This window comes from Loxodonta africana, chromosome 3 (assembly GCF_030014295.1).
Source record: "Loxodonta africana isolate mLoxAfr1 chromosome 3, mLoxAfr1.hap2, whole genome shotgun sequence".
NCBI classification, from domain to species: Eukaryota; Metazoa; Chordata; class Mammalia; order Proboscidea; family Elephantidae; genus Loxodonta; species Loxodonta africana.
The window spans coordinates 59,682,508-59,706,079 of NC_087344.1; the positions used below are offsets into that span (position 1 = coordinate 59,682,508).

The 23,572-nt window shown below is 42.4% G+C and overlaps 1 protein-coding gene across 1 annotated transcript in view; it reads left to right on the forward strand.

The window, feature by feature from the left end:
- The window catches only part of NIPAL3 (NIPA like domain containing 3), a 70,110-nt gene extending 59,660 nt beyond the window's left edge, over positions 1-10,450 (forward strand). Inside the window, exon 12 of the mRNA XM_003415243.4 lies at positions 2,709-10,450. Coding sequence (XP_003415291.1) covers positions 2,709-2,908 — 200 coding nt within the window. The 3' untranslated portion in view covers positions 2,909-10,450. The remainder of the gene's footprint in view (positions 1-2,708) is intronic.
- The last annotated feature ends 13,122 nt before the right edge of the window (positions 10,451-23,572 follow it).

Below are 23,572 nucleotides of genomic sequence, written 5' to 3' on the forward strand. Positions count from 1 at the left end.
ATAATCTATGCTTAAGCAGAGTTGCTTTTCTAGCCTCTGTTTCTGGTCAGCATCAAGACCTTGGTTTTGGCCTACCTAGATTGATAGCTTCGCCACAGAGCAGTAGTTGCTGTTCAAGTGGCCTTCAAATTCTAAAATTTCACTCCATGGGACTGGGAGAAGCTTTAAGTAATTCTAGCACCTGGAAGACTCCTAAAAAGTGAGAAACAGAAGAGCAGCCCCTGGTAACAGAGCTGGGCCTTGGTGTTCTCCGGTTGAACATAAACAATTTCACAGATCACCAGCATCAGCCAAGGCCACTCTGTGACCGTGACAGATCAAGACCCAAACAAGACCACTCTGTAATCATGTTTGAACACAGACAAAACATGAACATGGTCCAAACCACAAAAATGACCAGCCATCCTCTTATCCTGGTTAGTATGAGTCACTGCTGTTTTCTTCACTAATCACAGCTTTAGTCTCAGTCCAGCCTTCTCTCCTAGATAAGACGTATTAAGATCCCCCAATTAATAGAATTATCACCACTTCCTGACAGCATCTAATCCAAAAGAAAGCCTCACTTCCTTGAACCCTCTCCATAATCAACTAACAAGCCCAAATCCTGTAAGTCCTTTTAACACTCTATGAGATACCCACGCTTCCTCCTGGTGTACATCTTCCTCATTATAATGAGTCAATAAAACCAAATCTATTCAACTATAGGTATATTCCTAGTGGTCTTTGGCTGGAAGGTATTAACAGAATCCAAAAGTTAAATCATGACTGATAAGCTAACTTTCTTCCCTTGAGGGCCAGGTACCCCTCAGTACCCTTTTCCCTCCCCACTGCCCCCAAAACTCTAAACCACAGACTCTTCAACCAGTTGCTGTCAAATCGACCCCCAACTGTGGCAACCCCATGTGTGCAGAGTGGAATTGTGCTCCATAGGGTTTTCGATGGTTGGTTTTTTTTTAGAAGTAGATCACCAGGCCATTCTTCCGAGGCACCTCTGGGTGAACACAAACCTCCAGTCTTTCTGTTAGCAGCCAAGAATGTTAAGGGTTTGCTCTACCCAGGGACTCCAGGCTCTTAAATCATGCCCTTCAAATGACCATCAGCTAAGGCTCATGCACTATGGAGGCCAAGGGCCTTCCATTGAAATGGTCTTCCTGAGCCATTTGCAGATGAGATTATGGGCATCTGATCCCAGCTCTGTCTCTCACTAGCTGTGTGCCCTTGGGCAGGTTACTTCACCTCCCTGAATCTGTTTTCTTATCTGGAAAATGAAGATAATAAAGCATCTGTCATGGATTCTTTGACAATTAAGTGAAGGGATATAGGGAGGCCACACAGCATTCTGCTTAAGAGTGTGGGCTTTGGAGTTTAAATCGCCGGGGCTTGACCCTTGGCATTGCCACTTACTAGCTGTGACCTCAGGTAAAAAAAAAATCCAAACCATGGATTCTTCAACCAACCAACCACCCAGTTCCTGTCAAGCAGCCCCGATGCCTGGCAACCCCACGTGTGGAGAATAGAACTGAGCTCTGCAGCGTTGTCAAGGCTGTGACCTTTCAGAAGCAGATCACCAGGTCTTTCTTCCAGTTCACCACTGAGTGGGTTCAAACCGCCAACCTTTTGGTTAGTAGTCAATTGCTTAACCAACTGTGCTACCCAGGGACTCCTGATTAGCCACTAGCCACCTCATTTCTCTCATTGATTGGCGTGAGGGTCAAATGAGATAAAACTATAAAAATGTTCAGAGCAGTACCCACAGCAACTAAACACTCAATACATGTTACTTATTATTATTATTGCTGTAGTTGTTATTACTCTTTCAAGTGCTCAGCCCAGTGCCTAGGGCATATGCAGTCAGATGTCAGGTGTTATCAACACAGTTTTATGGAAGACACTGCTCTTTCAATTTCTTATGACTCAGCCTGGGGACAGGAGAATCTGGAGGGTCTTAATTCCCAGGCAAGAGAAGAGTCGGTCTCAGAGCGAACCAGGTCCCACCTGACATAGGAGAATTGTAGAATAAGGTTAGAGGAATTAAAGATTAAAGGCTTTTGCTCTCCCTCTCCAGTGTAAGCAGGACTCCAACATTGATGTGCCCAGAAGTAATGAGTAAAATCATACCTTATGGCAGTAGTGGATTGCCTGTGATGTATCACATTTTGGTTTAATGCTTATTCAATAATAAAACTTTCCTTTAAAATGGCACCCTAACCTATATGTGGGTCAGGGGTGTTAAATGTTAAAGGCCGACATTCCCTCTGAGCGTCATGATGCATCTGTCACTGCTGTGTGTCCATGACCCCAAAGTTACCCTCTTTCCTCAACAGTATCATGAGGTTTTCCTGGATTCTTAATTCAGCAGCAAAGTATTGGTTGGCATCTACCACGTTCAAAACACAGCCCTAATTCCACTCCACCTTTGGCCCAAACAGACATTGCCACCGCATTCTAGGCCAACTGATGGTTTCTCTTGATAGTGGCTGGTCTGTGTGCATATTTCCTGAACATTCATCCCTGTTGCTTAGCAACAGTCATTTTTCTAGTGTATATTTATGGGTGTTCTCTTTTAAATCTGAAGCATTCAGGAAATTGACAATGCACATGATTAGCTCCTGAGCACTATAATTAGTCTGTGGCAGGGTAGAAGAAGATGCAACCTCCTTTGGCCCCCTCAGCACATAATCATTTGCGGAAAATGGATTTCATTTCAGGTATGCAGAACATGCATGACAAGGGGATGGCAGTCCAGCCCGACCTCAAAGCTTCTTTTTCCTACGGGGCCCTAGAAAACCACGACAGCATTTCTGAGATCTATGCTCCTGCCACACTACCCGTCATGCAAGAAGAACATGGCTCCAGAATTGCCTCCGGGGTTCCCTACCGAGTACTGGAGCACACCAAGAAGGAATGAGCCTACCTTGACGGGACTTACCTTTCCTAGATTTATAACTGCTCAAGCCATGCCCCCAGTGGTTCCACCCTTCATTCTAGAACTTGCCTTTCAAGTTTTATTTTTTTAAACTGAGAACTCTTAGAGACAAGTGATCTTGGAAGGCCTCTGTCTCTGGCAAAGAATACATTTATCTTGGTCTTAAAAATTTCAAATGATGGGGAGTGGGAAGGAGGAAAGCAGTATTCCAGGTAGGCAGCATGGAACCCAGCCTCTGCCAGGTTTACCCCAACAGGATGTGGAAAGCATATTTGAGGATGATAACTGAGCTTCCCCTGTCAATGACCAAAGGCTACCACATCCTTCAGAGCTAAAGCAAGGCAGAGATTTTGCTCTCACTTTTCAGATCCAACGAAAGGCTGGGGACCTCTAAATCTAGTCTTCCTCCACCTTGAGTGCATGGCAGATCTCTGCCCATCACACTCATGATTTTGCATTTGTGATGACATTCGTGTAGCCTTCACATGGCATCGTGGGCCAACCCTGGGTGGAATATTCTATTGTTCCCACATATGAAATGTACCTGAGGTGAAATTCTGCCTTCCAGTTGTCTGTGCTCTTCCAAAGAAGCTATGCTCAGTGTATTTATATTGCATCTACTCTGAAAATTTTTTTGATTCCAGGAACTACCTGATTACTTCCCGCTTCCCTTCTCCCTCCCCAAAGGAACAGGGAAGTTAAGAAGTAGAAAAGGGGGAGAATAAGAAGAATTGAAGCAGAGGTGGGGTGATACTTCAGCCCACAAAGGAAAAAAATAAAAAATCTCTTTTAATCTTACAAAAGGTGATTGCATCACTTACAAAAGGACTGGCAGAAAATCTGCCTGTTTCCTGGGTTACTTTTTTTTCTGCCCCCCAGTTTACCTTGGGGCAAATTGGGGGTACTTATTTCAGGGATGGCCTTACTCGCCTCTCCTCCACATTCTCCTCTATAGGTAGACAAGCCAAGCTTGAATTGTTTATTTCCTTGATGTCAGTAGGGACTCTTTGGGTCCGCATCCCCATGCACATCTGTCCGGGGGAAGCAAGCATTCTTGGATATAGGGCTGCTGAATTCTTTCTGGCTGCATACATGTTTGTCTTTCCCTGAGCCTGACCGCATACTTCTAAGAATGGCAGGTAAAGGTTCACAAACTTTAATGAGCATAAGGATCCCCTAGAGAGTTTATTTAAAATGCAGATTCCTATATCCCAAACTCAGATACTCTGGCTAAGTGGGCCTGGGGTGGAGCCCAAGAGTCTGCATTCTTAACTGACACCATAGGTGATTCTGATGCAGGTAGTCCAGGGATCAAGCAAAGAAATCCTAACGATGGAGAAGGATGGTCTGTTAAAATACCCAGGGACCTACGCACCACCGTTGGAAAGTCGGAATTAGCCTTCCTTGTTTCCTCTCTGGAGTTCTTTCGGTAGGTCAGATAATCCCTATAGGATCTGTGGCATTTGTCCATTCCAGTGTCTACTACCTAGAACTACACTTGCTGCTCCCCCAGGCAGCCTTTCACTAATAGACAAGATAACAGTGTTAATAGACCAGTGTTGATAGATCATTAATCTTTATGGATTGTACTTAGAACCAATTTAGTACCTTGATTTGAAAACCTCCAAAGTCTGTTGCCTGTGATAAGTGTGTAACATTTTAACCAATTCTGTATTGTGTTTTAAATACCTAAGAAGGCAACAGACCATGAGCTTTTCTCCTTAGGATAGACATCAGCTCAGTTCAACAATATTTATGAGGCATGCACTCTGTGCTAAACACTGGGAGGGTGAAGGCTACAAAGAATACAATCCAGTCCTTGCCCTCCAGGCCAGCAGGGGGAGACACAAATACCCAGCGCACTGTATTGCAGGGCAGGCTGTGACCGGTGTAAAGTGCAATGGCTGACCATAAATAATAGTTATAGAGGCCCTGGTTCAGGCACAGGGTATTTAGAATTGGAGGTGACTTTGGTCCAACTCACAGGCAGATGGTGGATCTAGCTGGGATTTGAGCAAAGTGTAGAAGGGAGGGTAGACATGCACCAGGCAGAGGGACCAGCATTTGCAAAGACACAGAGATGGGGAGAGGAGCTTCACAGAGAAAGGAGAAAGCCAGGGAAAGTGTGGGAGATGAATATGGAAAGATATGCAGGGACCGAATCATGGAGGACCTTGAATGCCTATAGGGCATGGGAGCCATTGATGGCTCATGAGGGAGAGAATGGCAAGATCAACACTAATTGGAAAGGAGCCCGTGTACAGTGTGGAGGAAGTTTCAGAAGTGGTACTAAAAGTCACCTTTCGAGATTAAGCCCCAAGCTTGCAAGAACAAAAAAGAGGGGGGATTAAAATCAGGCTTTCACTGCTATTCAGATTTTCCTCATTTCCCAAGTGATTTTTGTGAGACACAGAGTGATGGCAAAGTGGACGAAGGGAAGGTGAGCAGGAAGGGCGTTTAAATGTGTCAAACCCAAGTGAGCAGCAATTTGGCATAGTATGTGTTCCCAGCCTTACTCTGCCCCCACTTCCTCTCTTTATTAAGAGCCTTTAGACTCAGACTAGCCAGTTTTCTTTAGATGAGTAGATTAAAAAAAAAAGATAAAAGTGCTTTGCAATTTGGGTTCTGCTACAGATCATGGGGGCAGTGTTGCCCAGGAACCTGCTGCTGGCACTCAGGCAGACCCTTCCTTCAGATTTGGAGCAGTGGCCTCATCCTACAAACTTGAGTTTTAAGAAGTCTGAGCAGAAGGTTGCATGATGATTTCCTGACTGGAAGCCAGGGATGGGCCACTTGGGTTCTTGGGAAGAACAAGTCACATGGAGCCATTGTCTCCAGAGTTCTGAATCTGTCTCGGGGTCGCTTCTCCAGGTCTTTGTCCCCAAAATAAACAGTTTGCTGGTGATAGATAAACAGCACTTGCTGTTAGGATAGGAGAGGGAGAATCAACTTTCCACTCATGATCCTGATGCTTTATTTCTCTCATGGCTCTGACATCCCCAAGTCCTGCTGAATGCCCCAAGCACTATTAAAAACACACCTTCATCTCCTTCCTAGCAACCAGGTACCTAAAGCAAGGTTACCAAACTTAGGTTTCAACTTTTCAGTTGTTTGCTGGTCTTCCTCTCTCCACCCCACTCTGCTCCCCTCTTCTAAAGGCTGAGATTCTGGTCTCCAGATTAGAGATCAGAACATGCTCTTTGCAGACTGTGCCTATGGGTTTTGACAAGTGCTGGGCCCCCAACCCTTCCCATGAAGCCTCAGGTTGGATGATGCCATCACATTAAGCTTCAGGTCACACTAGGGGGCCTTGCCGTGTGGAACTGAAAGCTGGGTAAGGAAGGAAGGAGTAGCATCTCCGTTGCTTTTTTGGTGGAAATCAGCTGGCTTGATGGCTCTGTGCAGATGTGATAGCCATCTGGGTAGTGTTGGGGAAGCCTGCCCTGCAGCCCTGTGAATTCCAAATCTAGTCCAACACTGACTGACAGACAACAAAAATTGACCTGTGTCTCTGAGAAGCTGTACAAATGAAATCACCCTAGAATATATTCTATGTGGATGCTTGTATTTTATTAACATTGTGACTAATAATGGCATGTCTTATTTTTCAAAAAACGTGTGTACTAGTGCAAATAACGTGCGGTGATATTTAATTAAAAAAAAATTCTTGCGATACCTGTTGAGTTTGAGTCTTACGTTTGGCTAATACTTTCTAGAGTTATCTAGAATTGCGCTGTCCAATAGAACTTTCTGTAATGATGGAAATGCTCTTTGTGTTGCCTAATATGGTATCAACATGTGGCTATCAAGCACTTACAATGTGGCTAATGTAACTGAGGGACTGAATTTTCTATTTTTTTTGGTTTTGACTGATTTAAACCTAAATATCCACATGTAGCTAGTGACTGCCGTATTGACACTGCAGAGCTACAGATGCCCACGGTTACAGCTGAGGCTGAACTGAGGACTTTTTCCTCAGTGGTCGAGAGCATAGGCTAGACTGCTTGGCCTTGATTCCTGGCTCTACCATTGACTAGCTGTGTGGCATTGTATTTACCTCAGGGCTATTATGAGAATCAGATGAATTAATAGATGCAAAGTCTTGAAACTATGTCCAGTATCCCATCAGGACATTGTATTATATTGAACCAATTGTTTCCTTCTTTATTTACTTATTAATTTTTAATTATAATGAACATTTGTGATTTTTCTTAATTGAGCAATTCTGAACACAAGTGTTTCTCTTCATTCTGAGTTTCCAATCTACAAAGGCAGGGTGTGGTATAGTGCCTATATATTTATATAAATGTATACAGTTATATTAAATATGTAAATACATTTTATACATAAATATGTCGTGTATATTTTAATTTATATATACTTAGTAAAAATTTATATTTAATTTTAATATAATTTTTATATATGTACATACAATAATATATACATACTCATACGCATGCATTTATTGAGCACTTACTGTATGTCACACACTATATCATGTACACTTCAATCCTCCTTTATAACAATTCCATGAGATAAGTTCTAATACTATCCCATTTGACAGATGAAGAAACGGAGACTAAAGTCATATAGCTGGTAAACATCAGATCCAGGATTTGAGTCTAAGATTGCCGGACTTCAAAACTCAAGCTTGTAACTCCTTCTGCTGTGCTGCCTTTCCAAATATGGTTGAGTGGGATTTCAGTGGGGATATGGTTTGCCATGCATTAGGACTTCACCTTTGGCTGAAAGGGAAAGGGCAGTAGCTTTGAGGGAGGATGCAGACTTGAAGAACAGAAGCTCATCAACTGAGTGAGGATCTTGTTTGCAATGGCTTCACTTCTAACTGCCAGCTAGATAGACAAATAAAATTCAGTCTGTCATAGAGCTGGAGGGGATTTTAGAATCATCCATGATTCTCAGACTTTATGAAATCAGGAGACAGTAAAATTTTAAAATATGGAAAAGTCAGCACAACTTGGCCAAGGCAAAGTCATAGAAGCTTCACAGACACATCCAAACTCCCTGAGGACCAGATTACTGAGTTGAGGGCTGGGGGCCATGGTATTTGGGAACATCTAACTCAATTGGCATAACATAGTTTATAAAGAAAATGTTCTACATCCTACTTTGGTGAGTAGTGTCTGGGATCTTAAAAGCTTGTGAGCGGGAGGCAGAGCCAAGATGGCAGAATAGTCAGACGCTTCCGGTGAGCCCTCTTTACAACAAAGACCAAAAAAAAAACAAATGAAATGAGTATGTTTGTGACAAGCTGGGAGCCCTGAGCTTCACAGGCAAGCTTAGAAAATGAACTGAGGGGCAGGGGGAGGAAGAGACCGTTCAGAAGCTGAGAGGAGTTACTGGACCTAAATCGTGGGGAGCCTCAGGCGTCATTCCTGGAGCTGCGGCAGCAGGCTGGTACTAGCATTTGGCCACAGTTTCCTCGGGGAGAAGCAGCCAGCCACACAGCCCACTCACACCTCCAAAACCTTAGAAGAACGGTGCTCTCAGCAAAATCTAAGTACTTGTGTATATTTTACCACAGCCCCCCATCCCAAGCCGGCTTCAGCAGCTGAATTCCCTGGGCCTGAGATAGGCCTTGCTGAGCACCTAGAGCCATCCTCCCAGCCTTGGGGAAGGAAAAAATTTGCAATTGGAGGAAAAGATAATTCGCTAGCTCCACTAACCTGGGGAGCTAAGGAGAGAAGCAGCTCCTATCCAGGCATAAACCGTCCATGGACTTTGAGCACCTTTCCCTTCTGCATGGACCTGTGTGGGCCTATTTCGGGAGAATAGGCCCTTGTTGGCAGACTCCAACCATTTCAGCTGTGCGGTAGAGAGGTGGGTGTTTGATGTTTGACATTGCTTTGCCTATTAAACAAGGTCCTCACCTACCCACATCAGGGACCCAAGGACTGGTAGCTCCACTCAGGTCACCCAGCCACCCGCGACAGGAGTCCAAAGATAACTGGTATCTCCCAGTCTTTACAACCAAAAACTTTGGGTGCCCACGGTCCCTCTGCAGAACCCACCCACCCGCATGCTCTAGGGAACAGGGATACGCTTTCCTCAGAGACACCTGGGGATCGGTTCTCAGCCCCCTGCCTTGTTCAGAGCTTGACCCCCTGCTACAATCGGATACTGGTATATATGCCAATCATCTCTGCCCCTCTAAGACTGTAGGACAGAGCCTGTACCACACACTTGATGATCAGCTACCTGGAAACCTGAGCTGAATTCATACAAGAAAACTGAATGGACTCCTAGACTGGTATACCGGATAACAGCTCTAGCCATCTGGGGACAGGACGTCAGAGCTCCAAAGGCGAAAATAATCAAGCAAGCTCACTCAAGCAATCCATAGGGGTATACCAAAACAAAACAATGCAAGAAATTATGACACAGTAAGCAAGCATAAACTAATAGAATAACTTACAGATGGCTCAGAGACAACAGTCAATATCAAGTCACATAAAGAAACAGACCGTGATCACCTCAACAGGCTCTCAAAACAAAGAATCCGGGGATCTTCTAGATGAAAGTGCATTCCTGGAATTACCAGATGCAGAGTACAAAAGTTTAATATACAGAACCCTTCAAGACATCAGGAAGAAAATGAGACAATACGCAGAACAAGCCAAGGAACACACAGATAAAGCAATTGAAGAAATTACATTATTCAGGAACATAATGAAAAGTTTAATAAGCTAAAAAATCCATAGAAAAACAGCAATCAGAAATTCAGAAGATAAACAATAAAATTATAGAAGTAGACAACTCAATAGAAAGTCAGAAGAGCAGAATTGAACAAGTAGAAGCTAGAATTTCTGAACTCAAAGATAAATCAATTGGCACTAATATATTTGAAGAAAAATCAGATAAAAGAATTTTAAAAAATGAAGAAACCTTAAGAATCATGTGAGACTCTATCAAGAGAAATAACCTATGAGTGATTGGAGTACCAGGACATGGAGGGACAACAGAAAATACAGAGATAATTGTTGAAGATTTGTTGGCAGAAAACTTCCCTGATATCGTGAAAGATGAGAAGATATCTATCCAAGATGCTCATCGAACTCCACATAAGGTAGATCTTAAAAAAAAGTCACCAAGACATATTATAATCAAACTTGCCAAAACCAAAGATAAGGAAAGAATTATAAGAGCAGCAAGGGATAAACGAAAAGTCACCTACAAAGGAGAGCCAATAAGAATACGCTCGGACTACTCGGCAGAAACCATGGAGGCAAGAAGACAACGGGATGACATACTTAAAAAATTGAAGGAAATAAACTCTTTAATATGAAGGTGAAATTAAGACATTTCCAGATAAACAGAAATTTAGGGAATTCATAAAAACCAAACCAAAACTACTAAAGGGAGTTCCTTGGTTAGGAAATCAATAATATCAGGTATCAACCCAAGACTAGAACACTGGGCAGAGGAACCAGAAGTCAACCCAGACAGGAAAATCCAAAAAAACAAAGCAAGGTTATAAAAAAAAAAAAAAAAAACCTCAAAACAGGGTAACAGCGATGTTATTACATAAAAGAAGACAACATTAAAATAATAAAGAGGGTCTAAGAAATGTAATCATACACCTTCCATATGGATAGAAAGATACAATGATACAAAGAAATAAAAGTTAGGTTTAAATTTAGAAAAATAGGGGTAAATAATAAGGTAACCACAAAGGAGACAAGCTATCCTACTCATCAAAATAAAATACAAGAAAAAAATAGAGACTCAGCAGAAACAAAATCAACAACAAATATGAGAAAAGGACAATACATAAAGATAATCTACTCAGCACATAAAACTAAGTGGGAAAAAGAAACTCAACAACACACAAAAAAAGACACCAGAATGATAGCACTAAATTCATACCTATCCATAATCACCCGAATGTAAATGGAATAAATGCGCCAATAAAGAGACAGAGAGTGGCAGAATGGATTAAAATACACGATCCGTCTATATGCTGCCTACAAGAGACACAGCTTAGACTTAGAGACACAAACTAAAACTAAAAGGAAGGAAAAAAATATATCAAGCAAACAACAATCAAAAAAGAGCAGGAGTAGCAATGTTAATTTCTGACAAAATAGACTTTAAAGTTAAATCCATCATAAAAAATAAGGAAGAACACTATATAATGATTAAAGGGACAATACACCAAGAAGATATAACCATATTAAATATTTATGCACCCAATGACACGGCGAAAACCCTGGTGGTGTAGTGGTTAAGTGCTACGGTTGCTAACCAAAGGGTCAGCAGTTCGAATCCACCAGGCACTCCTTGGAAAATCTCTGGGACAGTTCTACCCTGTCCTGTAGGGTCACTATGAGTCGGAATCGACTCGACAGCTCTGGGTTTGGCTTTTGGTTAATGACAGGGCTGCAAGACACGTAAAACAAACTCTATCAGCATTGAAAAGTGAGATAGACAGCTCCACAATAATAGTAGGAGACTCAAACACACCACTTTCGGTGAAGGACAGGACATCCAGAAAGAAGCTCATTAAAGACATGGAAGATCTAAATGCCACAGTCAACCAACTTGACCTCATAGACATACACAGAACACTCCACCCAACAGCAACCAAGTATACTTTCTTTTCTAGTGCACGTGGAACATTCTCTAGAATAGACCACACATTAGGTCATAAAGCAAGCCTTAGCAGAATCCAAAACGTTGAAATATTACAAAGCATCTTCTCTGACCATAAGGCCATAAAAGTGGAAATCAATAACGGGAAAAGAAATCAAACACTTGGAAACTGAACAATACCCTGCTCAAAAAAGACTGGATTATAGAAGATATTAAGGATGGAATAAAGAAATTCAGGGACTCCAATGAGAATGAAAACACTTCCTATCAGAACCTTTGGGACACAGCAAAAGCAGTGCTCAGAGGCCAATTTATATCAAAAGATGCACACATCCAAAAAGAAGAAAGGGCCAAAATCAAAGAATTATCCCTACAACTTGAACAAATAGAAAGAGAGCAACAAAAGAAACCCACAGGCACCAGAAGAAAACAAATAGTAAAAATTTAGAACTGAACTAAATGAAATAGAAAACAGAAAAACAATTGAAAGAATTAACAAGACCAAAAGCTGTTTTTTGAAAAAGTCAACAAAATTGATAAACCACTGGCCAAACTGACAAAAGCAAAACAGGACAGGAAGGAAATAACCTGAATAAGAAATGAGGTGAGCAATATTACAACAGACCCAACTGAAATTAAAAGAATCATATCAGATTACTATGAAAAACTGTACTCTAAAAAATTTTGAAAACCTAGAAGAAATGGATGAATTCCTAGAAACACACTACCTACCTAAACTAACACAAACAGAGGTAAAACAACTAAATAGTCCCATAACAAAAGAAGAGATTGAAAAGGTAATCAAAAAACTCCCAATTAAAAAAACCCTAGTCCGGACGGCTTCACTACAGAGTTCTACCAAACTTTCAGAGAAGAGTTAACACCACTACTACTAAAGGTATTTCAGAGCATGGAAAAGGATGGAATACTACCTAACTCATTCTATGATGCCACCATATCCCTGATACCAAAACCAGGTAAAAACACTGCAAGAAAAGAAAATTATAGACCTATTTCCCTCATGAACGTAGATGCAAAAATCCCCAATAAAATTCTAGCCAATAGAATTCAACAACATATCAAAAAAATAATTCACCATGACCAAGTGGGATTCGTACCAGGTATGCAGGGATGGTTCAATATTAGAAAAACAATGTAATCCACCACATAAATAAAACAAAAGACAAGAATCACATGACTTTATCAATTGATGCAGAAAAGACATTTGACAAAGTTCAACACTCATTCATGATAAAAACTCTCAGCAAAATAGGAATAGAAGGAAAATTCCTCAACATAATAAAGGGCATTTATACAAAGCCAACAGCCAACATCACCCTAGATGGAGAGAGCCTGAAAGCATTCCCACTTAGATCAGGAACCAGACAAAGATGCCCTTTATCACTGCTCTTATTTGACATTGTGCTGGAGGTCCTAGCCAGAGCAATTAGGCAAGATAAAGAAATAAAGGGCATCCAGAAGTAAAAGTATCTCTATTTGCAGACGACATAATCTTATACACAGAAAACCCTAAGGAATCCTCAAGAGAACTACTGAAACTAATAGAAGAGTTCAGCAGAGTATCGGGATACAAGATAAACATACAAAAATCAGTTGGATTCTTCTACACCAACAAAAGGAACATCGAAGAGGAAATCACCAAATCAATGCCATTTACAGTAGCCCCCAAGAAGACAAAATACTTAGGAATAAATCTTACCAGAGATGTAAAAGACTTATACAAAGAAAACTACAGTACACTTCTGCAAGAAACCAAAAGAGACTTACATAAGTGGAAAAACATACCTTGCTCATGGACAGGAAGACTTAACATTATAAAAATGTCTATTCTACCAAAAGCAATCTATACAATTAATGCAATTCTGACCCAAATCCCAACAACATTCTTTAATGAGATGGAGAAACAAATCACCAACTTCATATGGAAGGGAAAGAGGCCCCGGATAAATAAGGCATTAGTGAAAAAGAAGAACAAAGTGGGGGGCCTTACTTTACCTGATTTTAGAACCTATCATACCTCCACATTAGTCAAAACAGCCTGGTACTGGTACAACAACAGATACATGGACCAATGGAACAGAATTGAGAATCCAAGACATAAATCCATCCACATATGAGCAGCTGATATTTGACAAAGGCCCCAAAACAGTTAACTGGGGAAAAGACAGTCTTTTTAACAAATGCTGCTGGCGTAACTGGATATCCATCTGCAAAAAAATGAAACAAGACCCATACCTCACTCCATCACAAAAACTAACTCAAAATGGATCAAAGACCTAAATATAAAATCTAAAACGATAAAGATCATGGAAGAAAAAATAGGGACAATGTTAGGAGCCCTAATACACGGCATAAACAGTATACAAAACATTATAAAGAATGTAGAAGAAAAACTAGATAACTGGGAGCTCCTAAAAATCAAACACCTATGCTCATCCAAAGACTTCACCAAAAGAGTAAAAAGACTATCTACAGACTGGGAAAAAGTTTTTATCTATGACATTTCTGATCAGTGTCTGATCTCTAAAATCTACATGATACTGCAAAAACTCAACTACAAAAAGACAAATAACCCAATTAAAAAATGGGCAAAAGATATGAATGGACACTTCACTAAAGAAGACGTTCAGGTAGCTAACAGATGATATCAAGCTTTTCTGCTGTCTCTTCCCACAAATGTAGTCAATTTGATTCCTGCATATTCCATGTGGTGAGGTCCATGTATATAGTCGCCATTGAAACAAGGTATTTGCAGTGAGAAAGTCAATGGTCTTGCAGAATTCTGTCAAGCATTGTTTCTATCACCAAGGCCACATTTTCCAACTACCTCTCCTTCTTCTCTGTTTCCAACTTTCACATTCCATTCACCAGTAATTACCAAAGCATACTGATGACATGTTTGGTCAATTTCAAACTGCAGAAGTTGGCAGAAATTTTTCAATTTCTTCATCTTTGGCCTTAGTGGTTGGTGCATAAATTTGAAAAATAGTCGTATTAACTGGTCTTCCTTGTAGCCATAGGGATATTATCCTATCACCGATTGTGTTGTACTTCAGGATAAATCTTGAAATGTTCTTTTTGATGATGAATGAAACGCCATTCCTCTTCAAGTTGTTATTCCTGGCGTAGTAGACCATATGATTGTCCGATTTGAAATGGCCAGTGCCTGTCCATTTCAGCTCACTAATGCCTAGGATATCATGGATATTATGTGTTCCATTTCATTTTTGACGATTTCCAGTTTTCCTAGATTCATACTTTATACATTCCACATTCCGGTTATTAACAGATGTTTGCAGCTGTTTCTTCTCATTTTGAGTCATGCCACATCAGCAGATGAATGACTCCATCCATGTCATTAAGGTTGACTCTACTTTGAGGAGGCAACTCTTCCCCAGTTCTATTTTCAGTGCCTTCCAACCCAAGGGGTTCATCTTCCAGAACTATATCAGACAATGTTCCCCTGCTATTCATAATGTTTTCACTGGCCAATTATTTTCAGAAGTAAACTGCCAGGTCTTTCTTCCTAGTCTGTCTTAGTCTGGGAGCTCAGCTGAAACCTGTCCTCCATGGGTGACCCTTCTGGTATTTGAATACTGGTGGCAAAGCTTCCAGCATCATAGCAAAACCCAAGCCCCCACAGTATGACAAACTGACAAATGCGTGGGTCATTAACATCCTAGAGATAAGATTTACAACATGTAGGAAAATCACATAAGATGACAAAATGGTGGACAATCAGACAATACTGGAGATCATGGCCTAGCCAAATTGATACACATATTTTAGCGGGACACAATTCAATCCATGAAATTCTACCCTCCCCCCCTCCACCAAATTCATGTCCTGGCCACATGTAAAACACATCCTCCCCATCATATCACAGCAAAAGTCTTAATTCAACTCCAAGTCCAAAATCCAAAAATTCCTTTTCAACGGTGAAATCTAGAATACAAGTTATATGCTTCCAAAGTACAATGGTGGAACAGGCACAAGCTAGATATTTCCATTACAAATGGAAGAAATTGGAAGGAAAGAAGGGATAACAGGCACCAAGCAAGTTAGCAGAACACATTACATTAGCCCTCAAGTCTTGAAAATAATCCCCTGTTCTCTGAGACCACTTGGGCAATGGCCCTGCCCTCCAGACTCTGGGTCTTGGCCACATTTTCCTGATTCTGGGTTCAGGCTGCTAGGCCCTGGGCTTCAGCTGTGCCTTCCAGGCCCACTGGAATGGCAACTTTGCTTCTTAGGCTTTGGGCAGCCCCGTTTTCCTAGTCCATCTGAGTGGCAACTCACTCCACCCTTTAAGACTGAGGCAGCTCTGCTTTCTGTGTTCCTTGTCTCTTCAGTTTCTGCTTCCTGGTTCCTTGGCCTCTTGGCTCCTCAGGCCTCTCTGCCCACATCTGCCCTGCTGGGGTAAGTGTTCCAAAGCTCTTCAGCTCCACTGTTAAGTGCCTGGAGGCACCCCACTCTGCCTGTAAACTTCGGCCAGAAGCACCCAGCTCTCTTGCTCCATGAGTCAGGAAGCCTAGCTCCACTGATAAGTGCCCAGAGGCACACCATTCCACCAGGAAGCTTCCTGAACACAGGCACTCAGCTCTCTAGTTCTGTGAGTCGGCTCCAGCCCTGTGTTGTGCTGGTCTCCCGGTTCCACTGTTGCTGGTTCTCTGCTATTGCTTCTTGCCATCTGCTCCGCTCACTTCCTCCTGTCCTCACCAGAATTGTCTGACGTCCATAATTCCTTCAACAGTTTCTTAGAGGCAATCTAGGATTTTATTATTAGGCACTTTAAAACTCTTTCAGCATCCATCCATTCAGTTTCAAAACTGCTTTCACATTTTAGGTATCTGTTAGAGCAGCACCCCACTCTCTTGGTACCAAATTTTGTCTTTGTTATCTAGTGCCGCTATAACAGAAATACCACAAGTGGATGACTTTAACAAAGAGAAATTTATTCTCTCAGTCTAGTAGGCTACAAGTCCAAATTCAGGGCGTCAGCTCCAGGGGAAGGCTTTCTCTCTCTATCCGCTCTTGAGGAAGGCCCTTGTCATCAATCTTCCCCTCATCGAGGAGCTTCTCAGAGCAGGGACTCTGGGTCCAAAGGGCACGCTCTGCTCCTGGCACTACTTTCTTGGTGGTATGAGGTCCCCCCGTCTTTCTGTTTGCTTCTCTCTTTTATAGCTCAAAAGAGTTTGACTTAAAATACAATCTAATCTTGTAGATTGAGTCCTATCTCATTGATATAACTGCCACTAATCCCATCTCATTAACATCATAGAGATAGGATTTACAACACATAGGAAAATCACATCAGATGACAAAATGGTGGACAATCACACAATACCAGAAATCATGGCCTAGCCAAATTGATACACATATTTTGGGGGACACAATTCAATCCATGACATCCTCAAAGTGACATCTTTGCATTTTAACACTTTAAAGAGGTCTTTTGCAGGAGATTTGCCCAATGCAACGCATCTTTTGATTTCTTGACTGCTGCTTTCATGGGCATTGATTGTGAATCCAAGTAAAATGAAGTCCTTGACAATGTCACAATTTTCTCCATTTATCATGATGTTGCTTATTGGTCCAGTTGTGAGGATTTTTGTTTTCTTTATGTTGAGGTGTAATCCATACTGAAGGCTGTGGTCTTTGATTTCCATAAGTAAGTGCTTCAAGTCTTCTTCACTTTCAGCAAGCAAGGTTATGTCATCTGCATAACAGAAGCTGTTAATGAGTCTTCCTCCAATCCTGATGCCCCATTCTTCTTCATATAGTCCAGCTTCTCGCATTATTTGCTCAGCACACAGATTGAATAAGTATGGTAAAAGGATATAACCCTGACACACAACTTTCCTGATTTTTAACCATACAGTATCTCCTTGTTCTGTTCAAATGACTGCCTCTTTGTCTATGATCAGATTCTGCATGAGCACAATTAAGTGTTCTGGAATGCCCATGCTTCGAAATGTTATCCATAATTTGTTGTGATCCACACAGTTGAATGCCTTTGCATAGTCAATAAAGCACAGGTAAACATCTTTTTGGTATTCTCTGCTTTCAGCCAAGATCTATCTGACATCAGGATATCCCTGGTTCCATGTCCTCTTCTGAAACTGGCTTGAATTTCTAGCAGTTCTCTGTCAATATACTGCTGCTACCAGTTTTTAATTATCTTCAGCAAAATTTTGCTTGGGAGTGATATTAATGATATTGTTCAATAATTTCTGCATTCTGTTGGATCAGCTTTCTTTGGAATGGGCATGTATATGGATCTCTTCTAGTGGACTGGCCAGGTAGCTGTCTTCCAAATTTCTTGGCATACACACAAGTGAGTATTTCTAGCATTGCATCTGTTTGTTGAAACATCTCAGCTGATATTCTGTCAATTCCTGGAGCCTTGCTTCTTGCCAATGCCTTCAGTGCAGCTTGGACTTCTTCCTTCAGACCATGGTTCTTGATCATATGCTACCTCCTATAAGTAGTTGAACGTCAGACAATTCTTTTTGGTACAGTGACTGTGTGTATTCCTTCCATCTTCTTTTGATGCTTCCTGTGTCATTCAATATTTTGCCCACAGAATCTTTCAGTATTGCAACTCGAGGCTTGAATTTTTTCTCCAGTTCTTTCAGCATGAGAAATGCCAAGCGAGTTCTTCCCTTTTGGTTTTCTAATTCCAGGTCTTCACATATTTCATTATAATACCTTCTTTGTCTTCTCAAGCTGCTCTTTGAAATCTTCTGTTCAACTCTTTTACTCTTCAGTTCTTCATTCTTCTTTTTTTTTTTTTTTTATTGTGTAGTATTTCATTTTTTATATATACCATAGTTTGTTTACCCATTCTCCTCTTGGCACACTTTTGGGATACTTCCAGTTCAGGGCTATGATGAATAAAATATTCGAAGAGCATTCTTGTATGAGCCTTTTTGTGAACATTTGCTTACATTTCTCTTGAGTATATAGCTATAGCTAGGCGTGGAAATGTTGGGTTGTAGGGGTGGGGCAGAGATCCTGAGTGATGCGAACGGTTAACATGCTCAGCTGCTAACCAAAAGGTTGGTGGTTCAAGTCAACCGAGAGACGCCCTTGGAGAAAGTTTTGGTGATCTACTTCCGAAAAATCAGCTATTGAAAACCCTATAGAGCTCATGGGCTCGCCATGAGTTGGAATCAACTTGACAGCAACCGGTTACTGGTTTAATCTGATAAACTGGTAAGCAGTTTCTGAAAATGGTTGTATCTTTCTACATTCCACCAGCAACTCATGGGTCTGTGATCAAAATCTCTCACCACTTGTATTACTTTCACAGCACAAACCTAATAGGACTTTTTAACTTACTGACTTTTAAATCAACCCAAATGAAAATAACCAAAGCTGAAAAGAAATCACCCGTCTGGAAACTCTCCTGAAAGTCAAGAGAGACTGCTACTCAGGATCGGTAGCATCATCTGACAGTTTCTACCTAAGTTTTCCAGGACAGCAAAAATGCTTATCAGTCTTGGCACAGGTTTCAGTGGATCAAGCCACAAGGTATCAATTTCTCTCTCTCTCTCTTTCTTTTTTATCTCTGCAATAACTCAAACCTCACAGTGGTAATAAGGAGAAGGAGGGAGTATTAGAAACATGAAACTGTATAAAGTTCCTTCATAACCAGCATTTATTACACCATCGTATCTGGCGCTTTGCTGCGCACGGTGATGAAGATGGAGGGTGTGGAATATTCTGCTCTTGTTCTTGAGTTGCTCGTAATCTACTTCATAGATACGAGATGTCGCCTCTGCCTTTCCTGGCCACATAACAGCTGATGTTCTTCTGGATTCTGCCCTTTGTCCTTTTTGTGTTCTATTCTACATGCTCCTTCTAGGTTATCTCATCTGAGCCCTTGATTTCAACTAACCACCATACCCACCTCCTAAATCACCATGCCTAGTCTGAGCCCACTCCTAGTCTCCAAACCTATGTTTTCCAACTGCTTCCATCCTCAGCTTCTCTCTATTGCTCATAACTTACATAAAACTCATCAGTAGATCGTGTTAACTTTGCCTTTGAAATACAACCAGAATCCTACTATTTCTCCCCACTATCACTTCTAAGGAAACCCTGGTGGCATAGTGGTTAAGTGCTATGGCTGCTAACCAAAGGGTCAGCAGTTCAAATCCGCCAGGTGCTCCTTGAAAACTCTATGGGGCAGTTCTACTCTGTCCTATAGGGTCGCTATGAGTCAGAATCGACTCCACAGCACTGGGTTTGGTTTTTGGTTTTATCACTTCTAATACCTTTGTCCAAGCCGTTATCATTTCTGGCCTGCATTATTGCAAGAGTTCTATCAAACGACTATTGCTATCCTATTGCTTTTTCCTGCTCTTTGTTCAGGTCCCCTTCTTCTGCTAAAAAAAAAAAAGTTGCCGATGAGTTGATTTTGACTCATGGTGACCCCATATGTGTCAGAGTAGAACTGTGCCCCATAAGGTTTTCAATGGCTGAGTTTTTCGAAGTAGATCACCAGTCATTTTTCCTGAGATGCCCCTGGGTGGACTCAAACCTCCAACCTCCAGCCTTTCGAGTATCAGCCCAGAATGTTAACTGTTTGCATCACCCAAGGACTCCTGTTAATTGAAACTTGGATTTCCTTTGTGGGAACGAGGGATCCTTTGTGAATGTAACCATCAGGTGCCCAGTACATGGTTAATTTGAGGAGACTGTAGTAACGGTTATACACAAATGTGCAGGCAAGGCTGAGAGAAACAACCAAGAATGATGGTATGATACCCTAAGAGTGGCAACAGAGGGGAGCCATTACCACCCCTAGGGCAAAAGAAAGGAGAATTTACCGGGAAAAAGCATCTATGTGAAGAGGATCACTTGACAGAAGCTTCAGTAAATGTATGTAGCCAACCTGCAGTGACCTGCAAGAGAAAAGGCTAGTGGAATAATACCCCTACTTTATCCTCCTACAACCCTCTGATCTCTTTCCGACGTCTTCTATAGATGAATTCACCTGAGAAGTGAGAGGGCAAGTGACCCATTGAAGCAGTCCAAAAAGTTTAGCCTCCTGAAGCACAAATCAGAAAGGAAAAGGGTGGAAGGTAGATCTGGAGGGATCAACAGAAAATACCTAGCACAATCCAAGGTCAAGAGAGTGTTGACATGGTGTGGGCAACCTACGTCACAAAGCAATATTAACTGTTTAATGAGTAACTAATTTGCTCTGTAAACCTTCATCTAAAGCACAAGAAAAAAAAAGAAAGAAAGAAAGAAAAGAAAATACCTAGTACAGAAGGCCACCTCTCCTAAATTCTCAGTCCATGAGATTTTAGGGGAGCAGACCTCATCTCAGCAACAGAGATGTACACATGACCCAGGCCTGGGCTGTCAGAACATAACACAGCACTTCTCATGAGAGTGATTTAGTGGTGTACAAGTAATCCGAGTTAGACCAATGAGATGCAGTTCCAGGACTTTTGTTGATACTATGGGGGTGGGGAGAGGTTCTTTCTGCTGGCAAGGAAGTGATTTGAGAATGTAAGCAGCCAATCTGCCATCTCATGGGGAAAAGCAGCCTGAAAATGAACAAATCAACACAAAGAAAAACAGAAGAAATGGGGAGAAAATAAGTCTTGATGTCATCGATTAAGCCCCTGGATCCAGCCAAGCCTGAAGCCCTAAACTTTTCTGCTACAAGAGTCAATGAATTCCATTTGTTGCCTAACCCAGTTTTAGTGGTGTATTACATGAAAAAAAAAAGAAAAGGAGAAAGAAATCTTAAATAATACCCCAGAGACCAACTCAAAAGTGTACGTATGTACCTCTAAATATGCTGGTATTTATATGGAATGCTCTGCCCATCTTTTCTACCTATAAAGCTCCTACTCAAATATCCTCTAACCGTGAAGCCTTCCCTGCCCTCCAAAGGTAGAGTTGCTTACCTCTCCTCTGCTTTGTCAGTCAGCACTTTGCAAATACTTCTATTAGTGTGCATGCAAAATTGTACCACAATTAGTTGCTTGCTTATCTATCTTTCCTAACAGTGTGCTCCTCACATGGCAGATTTGTGTGGGTCTTACCTTGGCAAGCCCAGTGCTCAGGAAAGGGCCTAATACCTTGGGGAACTCTGGGTTAAGCACAGCTAATCCGGTCTTTTTTACATCAGGACCTCTGAGAGCCCTTTTTGTGTTACTGTGCACCGTGGATCCCCAAGCAGGGGTATAGAATGCAGCAGTTCCCAAACTCATCTGACCAAACAACTCAATTTTTGCAAAAGTGCTGTGTTAGAGGAATTTAGAGAAGAAAAATTGCTGTGGCTCTTCGGGTGAACTTGACAAAGAAATGGCTCTCAATTTGTTAAACGAATCAAAGTGAAGAACTTGTTTAGGTTAGGACGGGGAGCAGGGAACAGCAGAAACAACAGATGAAATAAGCTGGAAGCGAAGGGGGTGATGTATTGGACACATCTCCATAATGGTGTGTTGTTGTTGCTGGGTATTCACAGCAACCCCACGTGACAGAGTAGAACTACCCCATAGGGTTTTCCTGGCTGTAATCTTTACGGAATCAGATTGCCAGGTGTTTTTCCTGTGGAGCCGCTGAGTGGGTTTGAACTGCCAACCTTTCGGTTAGCAGCTGAGCTCTAAACAGTTTGCACCACCAGGGCTCCTTCCATGATGGTGCTAGAGGTCAATTGTGAGAGAGATAGAGATCGTAATCCAACCCAGTTTCCTTAGTTTAAATCTGAGACTAGACATATTCTACACACTTTAGTCCTTCTTCCTGCCCCATGATAGGGTGCTAAGTGCCTGACAACACTGTTCCCTTGATTTTGACCTTCAGTAACCTTTGTTTTGCCTCTAAGAGAGCAGTGAGAGGGTAATGAGAGCTGATTTTCTTCTAACTGCACACCCTTAAAGATGGGAGCTGAGACAAGTCCTTTTCCTGCTCTGTTCATGTTTCCCTCTCCTGAGCTAAGGGACAAGGTCCCGGCTCCCTTTCAAGCTTGGCTCAGGTGTCTTGTAAAAATAATAGTAGCAGCCATGCCTGCCAACGGAAGCCTCAGTCCTACCACTGTTCTTTAGATAACACCTAGCAGCTTAGACCCTTGTTCTTCGCATTTGCAAAATAGCATAATCATGCCCCACTCGTCTCCCAGGGCTTCTGAGAGGATCAAGACTGTGCGAGCAAGTGTTTTGTAAACTGACAATAAGGATTTAAGAATGTAAGTAACATTAACATTGTACATAAAGCATAGAGTGAATAGGAGGAGGCAGTGTGCCACAATGGCGGAGAGTCTGGGACATGGAGCCGCACACCTGGGTGCTGTCTAGAGCTCAGCTAGCTACCCGCTGCCTCTTCTCGGGCAATTAAGCACATAGAGGCCCCGCCTCATCTATAAAATGGGGATAATAATATCCGGTTTGCTGAGTACTGTGAGGTTAGATGAGGTAAAGCTCGCAAAGCACTCGGCACAGTGTACATAGTAACTGGCCCTCAGTAAATGTTAATAATATTCCTATTAACTATTCTTGTGACTGACACAATGGGCCTAACGGGAAAAAAAAAAAAAAAAAATTTTTTATTTTTTTTATTTTTGGTCACGATGGAAGACCAGGAGATAGCCGAAGACCCTGTTTCCGGGGGTAGCTAAAGCCCCCGCGTCAGTGGAACAGCCCAAGTTCCTCACAGGCAGAGACAGACTAACACCGAGCCGAGCGGCGTGAAGAGCGCGCGCGCGCGGCCCGGCCCCACCCCCGCCCCGCGGGCCGCTTCCTGCCAGGGCGTCAGGGCCTGCTCGCCCCGCGCGCCCCCGCCCCGCCCGGGCCTCGGGCGACTGAGCGGCCGCGCGCGCCCCGCCAGAGGAGGGCCGGGAGCGCGGCTCGGGAGCGCGGCTCGGGAGCGCGCGCGCGACGCCGGCAGCCTCGCTCGGCCCCAGGCGCCGCTCGCGTCCGCGCCGAGGCTGCTGCTCCAGCAGGCGTCGAGGGCGTGGCGGTGAGACTGCTGGCGCCGGCGCCGCAC